Source organism: Engystomops pustulosus, chromosome 4 (assembly GCF_040894005.1).
Source record: "Engystomops pustulosus chromosome 4, aEngPut4.maternal, whole genome shotgun sequence".
Taxonomy (NCBI): domain Eukaryota; kingdom Metazoa; phylum Chordata; class Amphibia; order Anura; family Leptodactylidae; genus Engystomops; species Engystomops pustulosus.
In genome coordinates, this window is record NC_092414.1 from 6,718,331 (window position 1) to 6,731,875 (window position 13,545).

General features: G+C 51.3%; 1 protein-coding gene across 14 annotated transcripts in view; it reads left to right on the top strand.

Annotated features, from left to right (window-relative positions):
• The window catches only part of ERC1 (ELKS/RAB6-interacting/CAST family member 1), a 72,691-nt gene that overhangs the window by 3,728 nt on the left and 55,418 nt on the right, over positions 1-13,545 (top strand). For all 14 annotated transcript variants that reach the window (XM_072144933.1, XM_072144937.1, XM_072144939.1 and 11 more), the window contains exon 2: positions 7,798-8,630. In XM_072144933.1, the coding sequence (XP_072001034.1) occupies positions 7,962-8,630 (669 nt within the window). In that variant the 5' untranslated portion in view covers positions 7,798-7,961. The remainder of the gene's footprint in view (positions 1-7,797; positions 8,631-13,545) is intronic.

Genomic DNA, 13,545 nt, shown 5'->3' on the forward strand with positions numbered 1-13,545 from the left:
GCACTACAGCTGTAACTACTGTAGGGGGCACAGTGCCTGGCTGTATTATAGCGGGCACTACAGCTGTTACTACTGTAGAGGGCACTGTTCCTGTCTGTATTATAGTGGGCACTACAGCTGTAACTACTGTAGGGGGCACTGTGCCTGGCTGTATTATAGTGGGCACTACAGCTTTACCCACTGTAGGGGGCACAGTGCCTGGCTGTATTATAGTGGGCACTACAGCTGTAACTACTGTAGGGGGCACTGTGCCTGGCTGTATTATAGTGGGCACTACAGCTGTAACTACTGTAGGGGGCACTGTGCCTGGCTGTATTATAGTGGGCACTACAGCTGTTACTACTGTAGAGGGCACTGTGCCTGGCTGTATTATAGTGGGCACTACAGCTGTTACTACTGTAGAGGGCACTGTGCCTGGCTGTATTATAGTGGGCACTACAGCTGTAACTACTGTAGGGGGCACTGTGCCTGGCTGTATTATAGTGGGCACTACAGCTGTAACTACTGTAGGGGGCACTGTGCCTGGCTGTATTATAGTGGGCACTACAGCTGTTACTACTGTAGAGGGCACTGTGCCTGTCTGTATTATAGTGGGCACTACAGCTGTAACTACTGTAGGGGGCACTGTGCCTGGCTGTATTATAGCGGGCACTACAGCTGTAACTACTGTAGAGGGCACTGTGCCTGGCTGTATTATAGCGGGCACCACAGCTGCAACTAATGAAGGGGGCACTGTGCCTGGTGCTAGAATAGTGGGAACAATGGCTGTAACTACTGAAGGGGGCACTGTGCCTGGCTGTATTATGGTGGGCACTACAGCTGTAACTATTGTTGGGGGCACTGTGCCTGGCTGTATTATAGTGGGCACTACAGCTGTAACTACTGTAGGGGGCACTGTGCCTGGCTGTATTATGGTGGGCACCACAGCTGTAACTACTGTAGGGGGCACTGTGCCTGGCTGTATTATAGTGGGCACTACAGCTGTAACCATTGTTGGGGGCACTGTCTGGTGTTAGAATAGTGGGCACTACAGCTGTAACTACTGTAGAGGGCACTGTGCCTGGCTGTATTATAGTGGGCACCACAGCTGTAACCATTGTTGGGGGCACTGTGTCTGGTGTTAGAATAGTGGGTACTACAGCTGTAACCATTGTTGGGGGCACTGTGTCTGGTGTTAGAATAGTGGGTACAATGGCTGTTACTACTCTCGGGGGCACAGAGCTTTTAATGTAGATACGCATCTTAATGACCAGAAAGCATGTCCAAAATGTAAGAAAATTAAAGCAAACCTTCCCCATTGTTTATGGACTTGTCCTTCCATAAGCAGTTACTGGACTGAAGTGATAGATTATGTGATAAGTGATAGATACATTTATCCGACATTACATAACCCCTGGTTATGCCTATTTCACTATGATAAGGAAACAAACATCTCCAAAAAGACTCATATGAAATTATTAGCAGACAAAAAAGCGATTTTTAATACAGTGGATAGAAAAAGAGGCCCCTAAGATAGAACAGGCTGATAAATTATATAAACTATTGGAAGAGATTGAATCTAAACAAATTTAAGAAATATATCCATCATCAAGGCACGCTAGATTAGTGCTGTAGTGGTTAGGAAAGGGGGGGGAATTAGGAGAATTTGGACAAGATATATATATATACCGGTAGATTACTGTATGTTTATCATGATAATGTATGTAACTTTAGAAATTAATTTCTAACCCATTTGTAACCTGTAACCAATCTAGGGGGCACTGTGTCTGGTACTAGAATAGTGGGCACTGTGGCTGTAACCACTCTAGGGGGCACTGTGTCTGGTGCTAGAATAGTGGGCACTACAGCTGTAACCAATCTAGGGGGCACTGTGTCTGGTGCTAGAATAGTGGGCACTGTGGCTGTAACCACTCTAGGGGGCACTGTGTCTGGTGCTAGAATATTGGGCATTATAGCTGTAACTACTGTAGGGGGCACTGTGTCTGGTGCTAGAATAGTGGGCACTGTGGCTGTAACCAATTTAGGGGGCACTATGTCTGGTGCTAGAATATTGGGCACTGTGGCTGTGACCAATCTAGGGGCACTGTGTCTGGTGCTAGAATATTGGGCATTATAGCTGTAACTACTGTAGGGGGCACTGTGTCTGGTGCTAGAATATTGGGCATTATAGCTGTAACTACTGTAGGGGGCACGCTGTCTGGTGCTAGAATATTGGGCATTATAGCTGTAACTACTGTAGGGGGCACTGTGTCTGGTGCTAGAATATTGGGCATTATAGCTGTAACTACTGTAGGGGGCACTGTATCTGGTGCTAGAATATTGGGCACTATAGCTGTAACCAATCTAGGAGGCACTGTATCTGGTGCTAGAATAGTGAGTACTATGGCTGTAACTACTCTATGGGGACACTGTGTCTGATGTTAGAATAGTGGGCACTATGGCAGTAACTTCTGTAGGGGGCACTGTGCCAGGCGCAAAAATAGTGGGTGCCACTCCTGTAACTACTGTAGGGGTCACTGTGCCTTGTGCTGCAATTATTGGCAACATGGCTGTACCTACTGAAGGGGCGAGGTCCCTGGCACTAAAATAGTGGGTGCTGTGGCTGTAACTACTGTAGTGCTCACTGTTGCTGGTGCTAGTATAGTGGGCACTATGCTGTAACTTCTCTATGGGACACTGTCTGCTGCTGTTATAGGGGGCACTATGACAGTAACTAGTCTATGGGACACTGTCTGCTACTGGTATAGTGGGCACTGTGGTTGGTATCACAGTAGGAGGCTTGTTGCCTGACACTAGAATTGCGGGCACTGTTCCTGCTGATAGTAGAGTGGCCAATGTAGCCTTGCCTACTCTAGGGGGTGTTATGACTGGCACCAGTATAGAAGGCACTGTAACTGGTTCAACCATAGGGGCTCTGTGCCTGGCACTAGTATAATATGCACTGTTATGTCTGGTATTACTGTGGGGGCCCTGTACCTGTCACTAGAATAATGGAAACTGTATTTGATACTGACATGAGGGGGCATTACTACTATAATGGGTATAGTTGGCACTATGACTGGTACTACAGTATAGTTTGCATTAGTACAGTTGTTTGTGGCCAAATAGTGGGCACTTTGTGGTAGGCCACTGTACGAGGCAGTGATTGCTCTGGCGGCACACGTGCAGTAGTGACTGGCACAGGAATGTGTGACCCAGGAGCTGTGCCTGGCACAGGTATGGTAGTTACTCTTTAGCTGGCAGTGGTTGGGGCTCCCCCATTCATATTCGCAGATCTGACTAATTACTGACATTAAGTTGGTAAGTTGGGGGTCCGACAACTGCCGGGGGGTGGGGTGGGGGTACAGCGGGTCATCAGAGTGTGGGGGTGTACCCTGTGCCACCCTCTGGCACCATACATCTCGGGCAGGCTGTGAGATGACGCATTGTATGGTAGAGAACTGCAGGCCCACACAGTGTGAGTAGTGGCCAAGTCCTGTTAACCCTTTCTGTATAATGCAGCTTCTCCCGTTAATGTGACTCGGTGCCAGTCATTACTGTCGTTCTGGGATACTATTCATCAGCGAGCGAGTATGTGATGCGCTTCATCTGGGGCTCAGATCTGGTTGGGGGGGTGGTTTAAGCCTCAATTGTATTAATCTGATCCTAAAACAATGAAAAGATTTCTGATTGCGTTTTGACTTGATGAGATTTTTTCCGGGATCCGACCTCCTGTCATTGTCGGGTAAAACCGCTCACCAGTTTTTCTTGTAGCCGCCATTGATGGACCTATATAGGACCTATAGTGATGCCCGGCCTGGGCTCTCTAGTATGTGAATGGAATGCTAGAACAACAGTGAAGACTGACACCTAGACAGAGGAGAGAGCCCTGTTGGCACTGTAATGGGTGCCCAGCATATGCCACCTGCTTAGGGGATCACAAGTGCTTTGTACGTTGGTGATGGTGACTCCTGAGGGTGTCATGTCGGTTTTATTAGCATCATCCTTTGTTGTTTCGGGGAGGGGGGGGGGGGGGGGGGTGGCGACACCACAGCCTTTTTACAGGCGTCTGTCACTTTAAATAGCACGTTACAAGCGATGGTGTCATTTCCTCGGCTCTATACCTGTTCCTGCAGTGTAAAGTATGGAGGATTACATCCTAACAGAATAGGCAACGCAATTCTTTACACTGCAGGCTGCGTTCACTCTAAAACTTTATTCATAAATTCCCAGTGATGGATATTTATAACTTGTCTGTTTCTGGGAAAGCTGGGTGAGCAACTAGGCAAGGCGAGCGTCTTTTACAGAGGTTCCAGCACTAGTCGGGCTGTGTTACTAGACAGAGCCGACATTTTGCAGGCTGGTCTTGATCTGTATTGTATTGTGTGCCGTATCGGTTGCCACCCAACTTTCCCAGAAGCTGATGAGTAAATATTTGAAATTTTTAACAATTTGGCACAAATTTATGAGAACAGTCCAAAAGTAGCCCAAATATTACTCAACAAATCACAGCGCAGCTCTTATTTTTCAAAAGCACCGTGAGAAATCAAAGCCGTTCTCTGATTAGCTGTAATGAAAGTGAACTGTAGTTTGAGTCTAGCAACCAATCGTAGCACAGCTTTCATTTTCGCAGGCCACTATGAGAAATGAAAGCTACTCAATGATAGGTTGTTCTGCAGGCTGGCCAGCAACCAATTGCAGCACACCTTTCATATTTGCGTGAGCAACCAATTGTAGTTCAGCAACCATTTTAGCAGAACACTGTGTGTAGTGAAAAGTGCACTCTGATTGGTTGCCTTGTTTTACAACAGCCAATCGCCAGGTAGCTTCCACTTTACCTCAGCACTAGATGAAATGAAAAACGCTTCAAAAGGACAGTTGTATCTGCAGACTCCAGCAACCAATCATAGCACAGCTTTCATTTTCATAGAGCACTTGCAGACATGAAAGCTAAGTATTGATTGGCTGCGCTTAATCTGAGGTGATTATGAGGTGTTTATTAATGTGTATAACGCTCAGCACGACCTCACGACTGATCCGCCATCCGCCGAGCACGACGCGGCCTCAACATCTGTGCGATAACGAGGCTGACAAGCCGAGGCCCGGCGCTTTCTTTTTTAATGGAATCTCTGTCTCCTCTGCCCTGAAATATGTGGTGAAGCCGCTGGCTTAGATTTCCCCGCTGGCTCTGAATTCCCATGACACGAGGAATTTTAAAATAGAATTTAACACCTTCAGCACTGGGGGGTTACATAACAAGCCGGCCTTGTGGCGGAGGATGAATGGATCCTGTGAAGCTGCTCACATGGCGGCGCTGTCATGTCTTAAAGGGATAGCGCACCTTTGTCTGCAGCTGTGTCCCCTTCCCACATGGCGCTCCCCCTTTGAGATCTTACATTCCTTGTCAGGACACGATTGCACCTAGCGGATCGCCGCAGCCGCGCGCTTCACCCCTAATTGTGGCGGTTTTTGTATGAGCAGGTGACCCGGGAAATTCTGCATTCCTTTATTCTATGAGGTTTTGTTACTGTGTGTCAGGAGGTCAAACAATGGCTACATGTTATACTGGGGAAATGCTCCAATTCATTTTCTGTAATTGTGGGCCTAAGAATAGAAAGGATCCAGACCCCGAAATGCCGGCGGTGTCCACCCAGGCCCCGAAATGCCGTCAATGTCTTTCCAGGCCCCGAAATGCCGGCGGTGTCCACCCAGGCCCCGAAATGCCGGCGGTGTCCACCCAGGCCCCGAAATGCCGTCAATGTCCACCCAGGCCCCGAAATGCCGGCGGTGTCCACCCAGGCCCCGAAATGCCGGCGGTGTCCACCCAGGCCCCGAAATGCCGGCGGTGTCCACCCAGGCCCCGAAATGCCGGCGGTGTCCACCCAGGCCCCCGAAATGCCGGCGGTGTCCACCCAGGCCCCCGAAATGCCGGCGGTGTCCACCCAGGCCCCCGAAATGCCGGCGGTGTCCACCCAGGCCCCCGAAATGCCGGCGGTGTCCACCCAGGCCCCCGAAATGCCGGCGGTGTCCACCCAGGCGCCCGAAATGCCGGCGGTGTCCACCCAGGCCCCCGAAATGCCGGCGGTGTCCACCCAGGCCCCCGAAATGCCGGCGGTGTCCACCCAGGCCCCCGAAATGCCGGCGGTGTCCACCCAGGCCCCCGAAATGCCGGCGGTGTCCACCCAGGCCCCCGAAATGCCGGCGGTGTCCACCCAGGCCCCCGAAATGCCGGCGGTGTCCACCCAGGCCCCCGAAATGCCGGCGGTGTCCACCCAGGCCCCCGAAATGCCGGCGGTGTCCACCCAGGCCCCCGAAATGCCGGCGGTGTCCACCCAGGCCCCCGAAATGCCGGCGGTGTCCACCCAGGCCAGACCATGAATTGATGGCGATGGCCCTCGGACCAGACCCTGAATTGATGGCCTACCCACCCAGGACCAAACCTTGAAATGACGGCATTGTCCCCCCCATACCAAAACCCGAAATGACGGCTATTTCATCCCCAAAATAATGACATTGTCCCCGACCCCTGACTCCAAAACAATGGCAATCCCCCCCCTTCCTCCACTGGACCAGGCCCTGAAATGTCGACACAATGTACCCCGCCTTCCACCTGTGCAACACCCTGAATTGCCACCAATTCCCCCCCCCCCCCAAACTTTCTACATAGACTGCATCCTCCAGCAGGGGGCAGCACAGAGTCCAAGGGCTAGAGATATGACCCACCCTGCCTCCCCTACTGCCCCCGGTCTGAGGTGCCCGGGCCCCTCCTGATGTCACCTTCTTGTCTGGGTATTTCCCGCGGACGTCGCTCTTGTTTTCATGCTGCAGGAATTTGGTTATTTTTAAACATCTCGACTTACAGAAAGGAGGAATAATAACCTGGGTGGTCTGTCATTGCCCCCTCTCCCCCCTCTACAGGGAGCTGGGATGTTTGTGAGGTTACTAATTATTCACTCCCTTGCTGTTATAGGGTGACTGTCATGGCCGCTCCGTTCACCTAGGTCGCCGCCGGCCGCTCTGCTTGCCTAGGGCACCGGCTCTGGCTGCAGCTGCTCTCTCTAGGTCGCTGTCATCCATCGTCTCTATCCTCCTGAACATATAGCAGTCAGGGCTGCACAGTCGCGGCTCATCAGCCATTGCTATAGTGACTGCAGCATCCTGCTATTAGTGTAGGCTCGCCTGCTGCGGAGAGAGTATGGCGGCACCGTCATCTGACAGTGGGGGGGGGGGGGGCATTGGGTTCAAAAGTGTCATCCGTAAGTGTCTGGTATTAATAAAGCTAATGACGCCCATGGCCGGAGGTCAGCGCCGATAACATCTGTAGGGTGGAATATCCAGAATATTGGCATGTCCTGACTTACTCCATGCTCCTCTGAAATGTCTATGATTAACCACAAGATCAGCACCCCTCATTCCTATGTTCTGTGCCGCCTCTATAGGCATCACTTAACCCCACAATATATTCCTGAAATGCTCTGTCCTGCTGTGAACTCACTCTTTATATGGTCTTTATTGTAACATTATTTACAGATTTTGCTTCCTGCAAATAATTGAAACATGCCATGTGTGATTCCCGCTCCCCTCTCCTCCGCCCGGGGTCCGATTTTCTGCTTTGTCAGTTTTTGTTAAGGAGATTTCGGCTTTTGGGGACAATTTCTACGTATATGGGGATCTGTGAGCTGCAGGGAGACCTCATCTAGTGATGAATTAGTACTCGTAGATGTCAGCCTGAGGGGCAGTATGATCCGCTTACTTATGGAATAGTATGCAAGAGCTGCAGTGAAGACTGAAACACTCTTTTCTTTTCTTTCTCCACAGGTCAACACAATTTTGTATCATCCGAAAATGGGAAAGACGTCTCAGTCCACGAACTTCTAAGTTTACACCAATCTGGCGAAAACTTTTGAGAATTCGCAAAAGTGACCGTCCTGCCTTCAACCTCCTGCGCCTCTCTGACCACGAGATTTTCCTAAGCCGCAACCATGTATGGAAGTTCACGTTCCGTTGGGAAGATGGAGTCCAGCAGCCAAAGCCCTGGGCGCTCTCCACGCCTCCCCCGCTCACCACGGCTTGGTCACCGCCGCACTAACAGCACCGGCGGCAGCTCGGGGGGAATCCCCGGCGGGGGCAGCGGCAAAACTTTGTCCATGGAGAATATTCAGTCCCTTAATGCCGCCTATGCTACTGCCAGCCCCATGTATCTGAGCGACCATGAAAATGTGGGTACAGAGACCCCCAAGAGCACTATGACCCTGGGCCGATCTGGGGGGCGACTACCATATGGCGTGAGGATGACCACCATGGGAAGCAGCCCTAACATTACAAGCAGTGGGGTGGCCAGTGACACCATTGCCTTCGGTGACCACCACATCCCGGCTGTCAGCATGGCCTCCACCGTGCCACATTCTCTGCGCCAGGCCAGGGACAACACCATCATGGACCTCCAGGCCCAGCTTAAGGAGGTACTCCGGGAAAACGACCTCCTGAGAAAGGACGTGGAGGTGAAGGAGAGCAAACTCAGCTCCTCCATGAACAGCATCAAAACCTTCTGGAGTCCCGAGCTGAAGAAGGAGCGCGCCCTAAGGAAGGATGAAGTCTCTAAGATCTCCGTGTGGAAGGAGCAGTACCGGGTGGTGCAAGAAGATAACCAGGTGAGACCCTCCCACCTGAACCAGCTCTGTCTCTCTTGGCCTCCACACTTTCTTTTTTTACTCCTCTCTACCTGTGCTCCCTCCTCTCTCCCCTCCTCTACCAGTGCAATCTCCTGTCTATCTCTATCTCTCCTCCTCTACCTGTGCTCCCTCCCTCCTCTCTTCCCTCCTCTACCAGTGCACTCTCCTCCTCTACCTGTGCTCCCTCCTCTCTCCCCTCCTCTACCAGTGCACTCTCCTTTCTCTTTCTCTTTCTTTCTCTCTCCTTCCAGGCTCTACTCTGGGGTCTCTGTATTTGTAGATTATTAATGAAATTGCACAGCACTCAAATATCAAGAAATGACTCTGTCACTCGGTCTATGTAGTTTGTAACTATTTCTGTAACTACTATCTGTTGGAGCAGCTCAGAAGGATTCCATCTCAGCCTTTACCTAATCATACATGAATCATTTTAAAATAATCTTTCCTTTTTGCTGTAAATGAGGCTCTATACATAGATGTTCCGCTCTGGGGTCTCTGTAGGCGCAGGGGCTCTGCTCTGGGGTCTCTGTATACGTGGGGGCTCTGCTCTGGGGTCTCTGTATACGCGGGGGCTCTGCTCTGGGGTCTCTGTATACGTGGGGGCTCTGCTCTGGGGTCTCTGTATACGTAGAGGCTCTGCTCTGGGGTCTCTGTATACGTAGAGGCTCTGCTCTGGGGTCTCTGTATACGTAGAGGCTCTGCTCTGGGGTCTCTGTATACGTAGAGGCTGTGCTCTGGGGTCTCTGTATACGTGGGGGCTCTGCTCTGGGGTCTCTGTATACGTAGAGGCTCTGCTCTGGGGTCTCTGTATACGTAGAGGCTCTGCTCTGGGGTCTCTGTATACGTAGAGGCTCTGCTCTGGGGTCTCTGTATATGTAAAAGGCTCTGCTCTGGGGGACCTGTAGGCGTAGGGGCTCTATTCCCTCTACCCAGAAATCTTTGGCCCATCATGGCAGAGCCCCACGAGGACTGAGCTCTTCAGTTACTTATCGCGTGTGTGAAGACCCTGAAGAGCCTTGTCTTGCATATTTCACGTCCCACCATCACTTAGGGGAAGCAAGATGGCGGTTTCCTTAGGGGAGACGCGGCGGCGTTCCTTGGCGCTGGTGGTGACCGCTCTCTCGGAGTAGTAAGTGCATTATTTAGAGTGCTCCCAGGAAGCCATCTCTTATGTATGAGCGGGGTCATGTAAGGAAACGGCTAGCGTCTCGAGGATGGTGAAAGAAAGACGCAAGGAGCCCCCCCCCGTGCATCCCATACGGGGAGCTGGTCACCTCTTAAAGGGGCTTCAACACCACAAAACAGTGTAGGGATGTCATGTGATCGCCCAAGAGATGAGCCCTGTTTGCAAATCTTGAAGGGTGATACTTAAGACGCGCAGTCACATCTTAAGTATCGGGGGCCGCTAATTGGTAGATTGCAGAGCAGCTTAATTAATCTTGGCGTTTGTCAGCCGGATCTGGAGGAACATTTCCGAAATTGGCGCTCTTCTCCATCTGCACCCTTCTTTCGAATGTCTTGGCACAGAGCCGACTCCTTCAAGGAAAGATAGAGCTTTACATCACATTACTCTCTCTGTTATCAGCCATTACATCCCGGGGGGGGGGACTGTACAGGGGGGGGATACAATCTATTACTCTCTGTTATCAGCCATTACATCCCGGGGAGAGGAGACTGTACAGGGGGGATACAATCTATTACTCTCTGTTATCGGCCATTACATCCCGGGGAGAGGAGACTGTACAGGGGGGGATACAATCTATTACTCTCTGTTATCAGCCATTACATCCCGGGGAGAGGAGACTGTACAGGGGGGATACAATCTATTACTCTCTGTTATCAGCCATTACATCCCGGGGAGAGGAGACTGTACAGGGGGGGGGATACAATCTAATACTCTCCTTATAACATTGTGATATTACAGTCTGTGCAGAGATTTTTGTGATAATCCTGTGTTCCTCAGACATGTGTGCGCAGAGTTGCTCCTCGCTCGTTCCACCAACGCAGGGACATTTTCTTCTCCTCCTCGTGTTAGGACCATCTGTCGCCACTTTGCTGATATTTTTCACATGCACTAAAATTGGTAAATCGGGGGGAATCATCAAAACCAGGTTATAGGGGTCCACCTGTCCGGATACTGGCGCCCTCTGTAGGATACTTTGGAGCACACCCCATAACCTATAGATCTAGATTCTGGTGCTTATGAGTGTCAGTATTTACTGTAATTCTCATATTCTCTTCACGTATTAGGATGAGCAGATGTAGGAGGGAAAAGCTCAGGAGCTGACAGTCTAATTTATGCAACACAGTCCTCAGGTTCACTGACCCACAGACAGGACAGGATTTGTGGTGCCCGGGTCAAAGGTTAAACAACTCTGCATTTCTGCCATTTGTGTGCACAAGGGGTCATTACAGGCACCTCACTCTCTTAAAGGTGCAAGGGTACAATACCATCCTGATCCCCCTGTTTCATTGGGGCTGCTTTGCCGTTCAGCAGTTTTAGAAAGCTTTGTGTATTCTTAGAAGCTAGGATCAATGATATAATACAGTGATCTATGTGAAGATCAGGATCTTTAGAAAGCTGGGAGTGCACTATTCATACTGGCTAGGGCACCCAATATAATAATAGTGATTTATGTGACATTCAGGATCTTTATAAAGGCACATGATGAAGTAGTGATACGTATGTCTCTGCCGTTCAGGGTATGTAGAAAGCTGGGTGTCTGGGACTAGCAGGAGATGAGGAACATGAGGTGATAATGTGTATATCTGGGCTATTCAGGGTACGTAGACATGCACTCCTAGTCTCATAGAGAGCAGAAATGTTGTGCTGCTGTTGTCTGTAGACCCGATACCATTGTAACAAACCCTCAGCTGTGAGAAGTACTGTGTCAGGACAGGGTTTCCATGTCCCCCGGGCTGGGAAAACGCATTCTCTGCAGCGACTCAGATCTCATTAAAATCAGACATGGCCCCGTCCTGTTACCCAGAATGCAACGCGACTACAGTTTCTTCTGCTTCGATTTCCGTACTGTCGCTGTCAGGGTTTTGGTCTCGGAGTGACAGTTCACATGACAGCGATGATCGTCTCATGTGGTTCCCCTTTACGCTGCGGTAATGGGGTGCGTGCCTTTTAGAACATTGGTGGGAGGGGCTAAACTTGCTGTCAGAGATCTCCTCCAATCTTAGAAGTGGAAGTCTCCTTTAAGCCCCCTTGGGGAAGTCTAGGTGTCAGAGGTCCCACTCCAGGGTTTAGCAGTAGGTGGCGCTCAGTTCTCAGTAAGAGATATGACACTTGGCGTGTGCCCGCCTTGAGGCATCGCTAGCTCTGACACTGCTAAGTCTCAGATCAGGGAGTCCTGACACACTGTAACAACCGCTCTGCTGACTAATAGTCTGAGGGGAGGAAACAGAGGGGAGTGGTCACTGTCATCTGCACCATAGCGCCCCCTCCAGTCCAGTTTACTCCTCCTGACTGATATATTGTATCCAATGTAGACAATCCCAGATTTATACAATTGTAACAAACCCTCCGCAGCGAGGTCAGCACAGAATGCTCTTGTTTGTTCGGTCTCGATACGAGTGTAACAAACCCTCAGCAGTGAGGTCAGGGCGGTCGGTGATCTTGACAATGACCAGAAATGTATTTCTGTAATGTTTGACCCTGTCATGGCCCCGGGGTGCTGCACGTCACCTGGTGCAATGTGTTGGCACAGAGATGGGGGGCAGCGGACCTGCCAAGATGCTGCGAGGAGCAGATTGCAGCGGGAAGTGGGGGAGGGGGAGGTTAGACTTGTGCTGGGAACAAGTCCTCCCAGCTTAAAGGCGCAGTCCACAGTGACATCTGCCTTCCACAGCTGACGGTAACCGAGGGGACCACAGAGGATGTGTTTATAAATCCTCCCCCACAGGGGCATGTACTTGCTGCAGCCTGGGGGGGAGCCAGGGCATGTACTTGCTGCAGCCTGGGGGGGGAGCCAGGGCATGTACTTGCTGCAGCCAGGGGGGGGGGGGGGGCTTGCCGGGGCATGTACTTGCTGCAGCCAATGAGGGGGGGGGTGGGCGCCGGGGCATGTGCTTGCTGCAGCCTGGGGCGGGCGCCGGGGCATGTACTTGCTGCAGCCCGGGGGGGAGCCGGGGCATGTGCTTGCTGCAGCCTGGGGCGGGCGCCGGGGCATGTGCTTGCTGCAGCCTGGGGCGGGCGCCGGGGCATGTGCTTGCTGCAGCCAGGGCAGGTAACAGTTACCCAGCTTTCCCTGGCTCCTGCCCTCATAGATCCGATGTGCACTGGGGCCCTATTTGGGGTTGTGAGCCGGCTTTCCTTATTATGGAAATAGTGGATGCATTGTTGATAAGTCAGGAGCCTGGGAAAGCTGCGTGCCACGTCCATCCAGGCTGCAGCTGGAAAGGGTTAATGTCAGGTTAACCCCTCCTGCACCGCTGTCCTGCCTGCTGCTCAGGTACAGCCTCCTCCCAGCTGTGTATATACAGGACAGGAGGAATTCTCCAGCTGCTGACATTCCTGCCATTCCTCCAGCGCTGGAGGGGGGGGGGGGGGGCTTTATATTGGGTATAATGGGGGGCAGGGGGCGCTATCACACCCCCCCGGAATGATTGGAGCTTATTTTCTACAAGGATCCGCTATTTGTGATAATAATAATGGCCGCACACAATAACTCCAGCTGTGACCCCGATCAACATCATCAGCAACGCTTCTTCTATCCATGGCCCCGCGCCATCCTGTGCCCGCCCACATTAACCCCTGCAGGAGAGAAGTGGTACTGCCCATATATACAGGGGAAGTAGTACTGTGCACTGCCCGTATATACAGGAGAAGTAGTACTGTGCACTGTATATATATATATACAGGAGAAGTAGTACTGTGCACTGTATA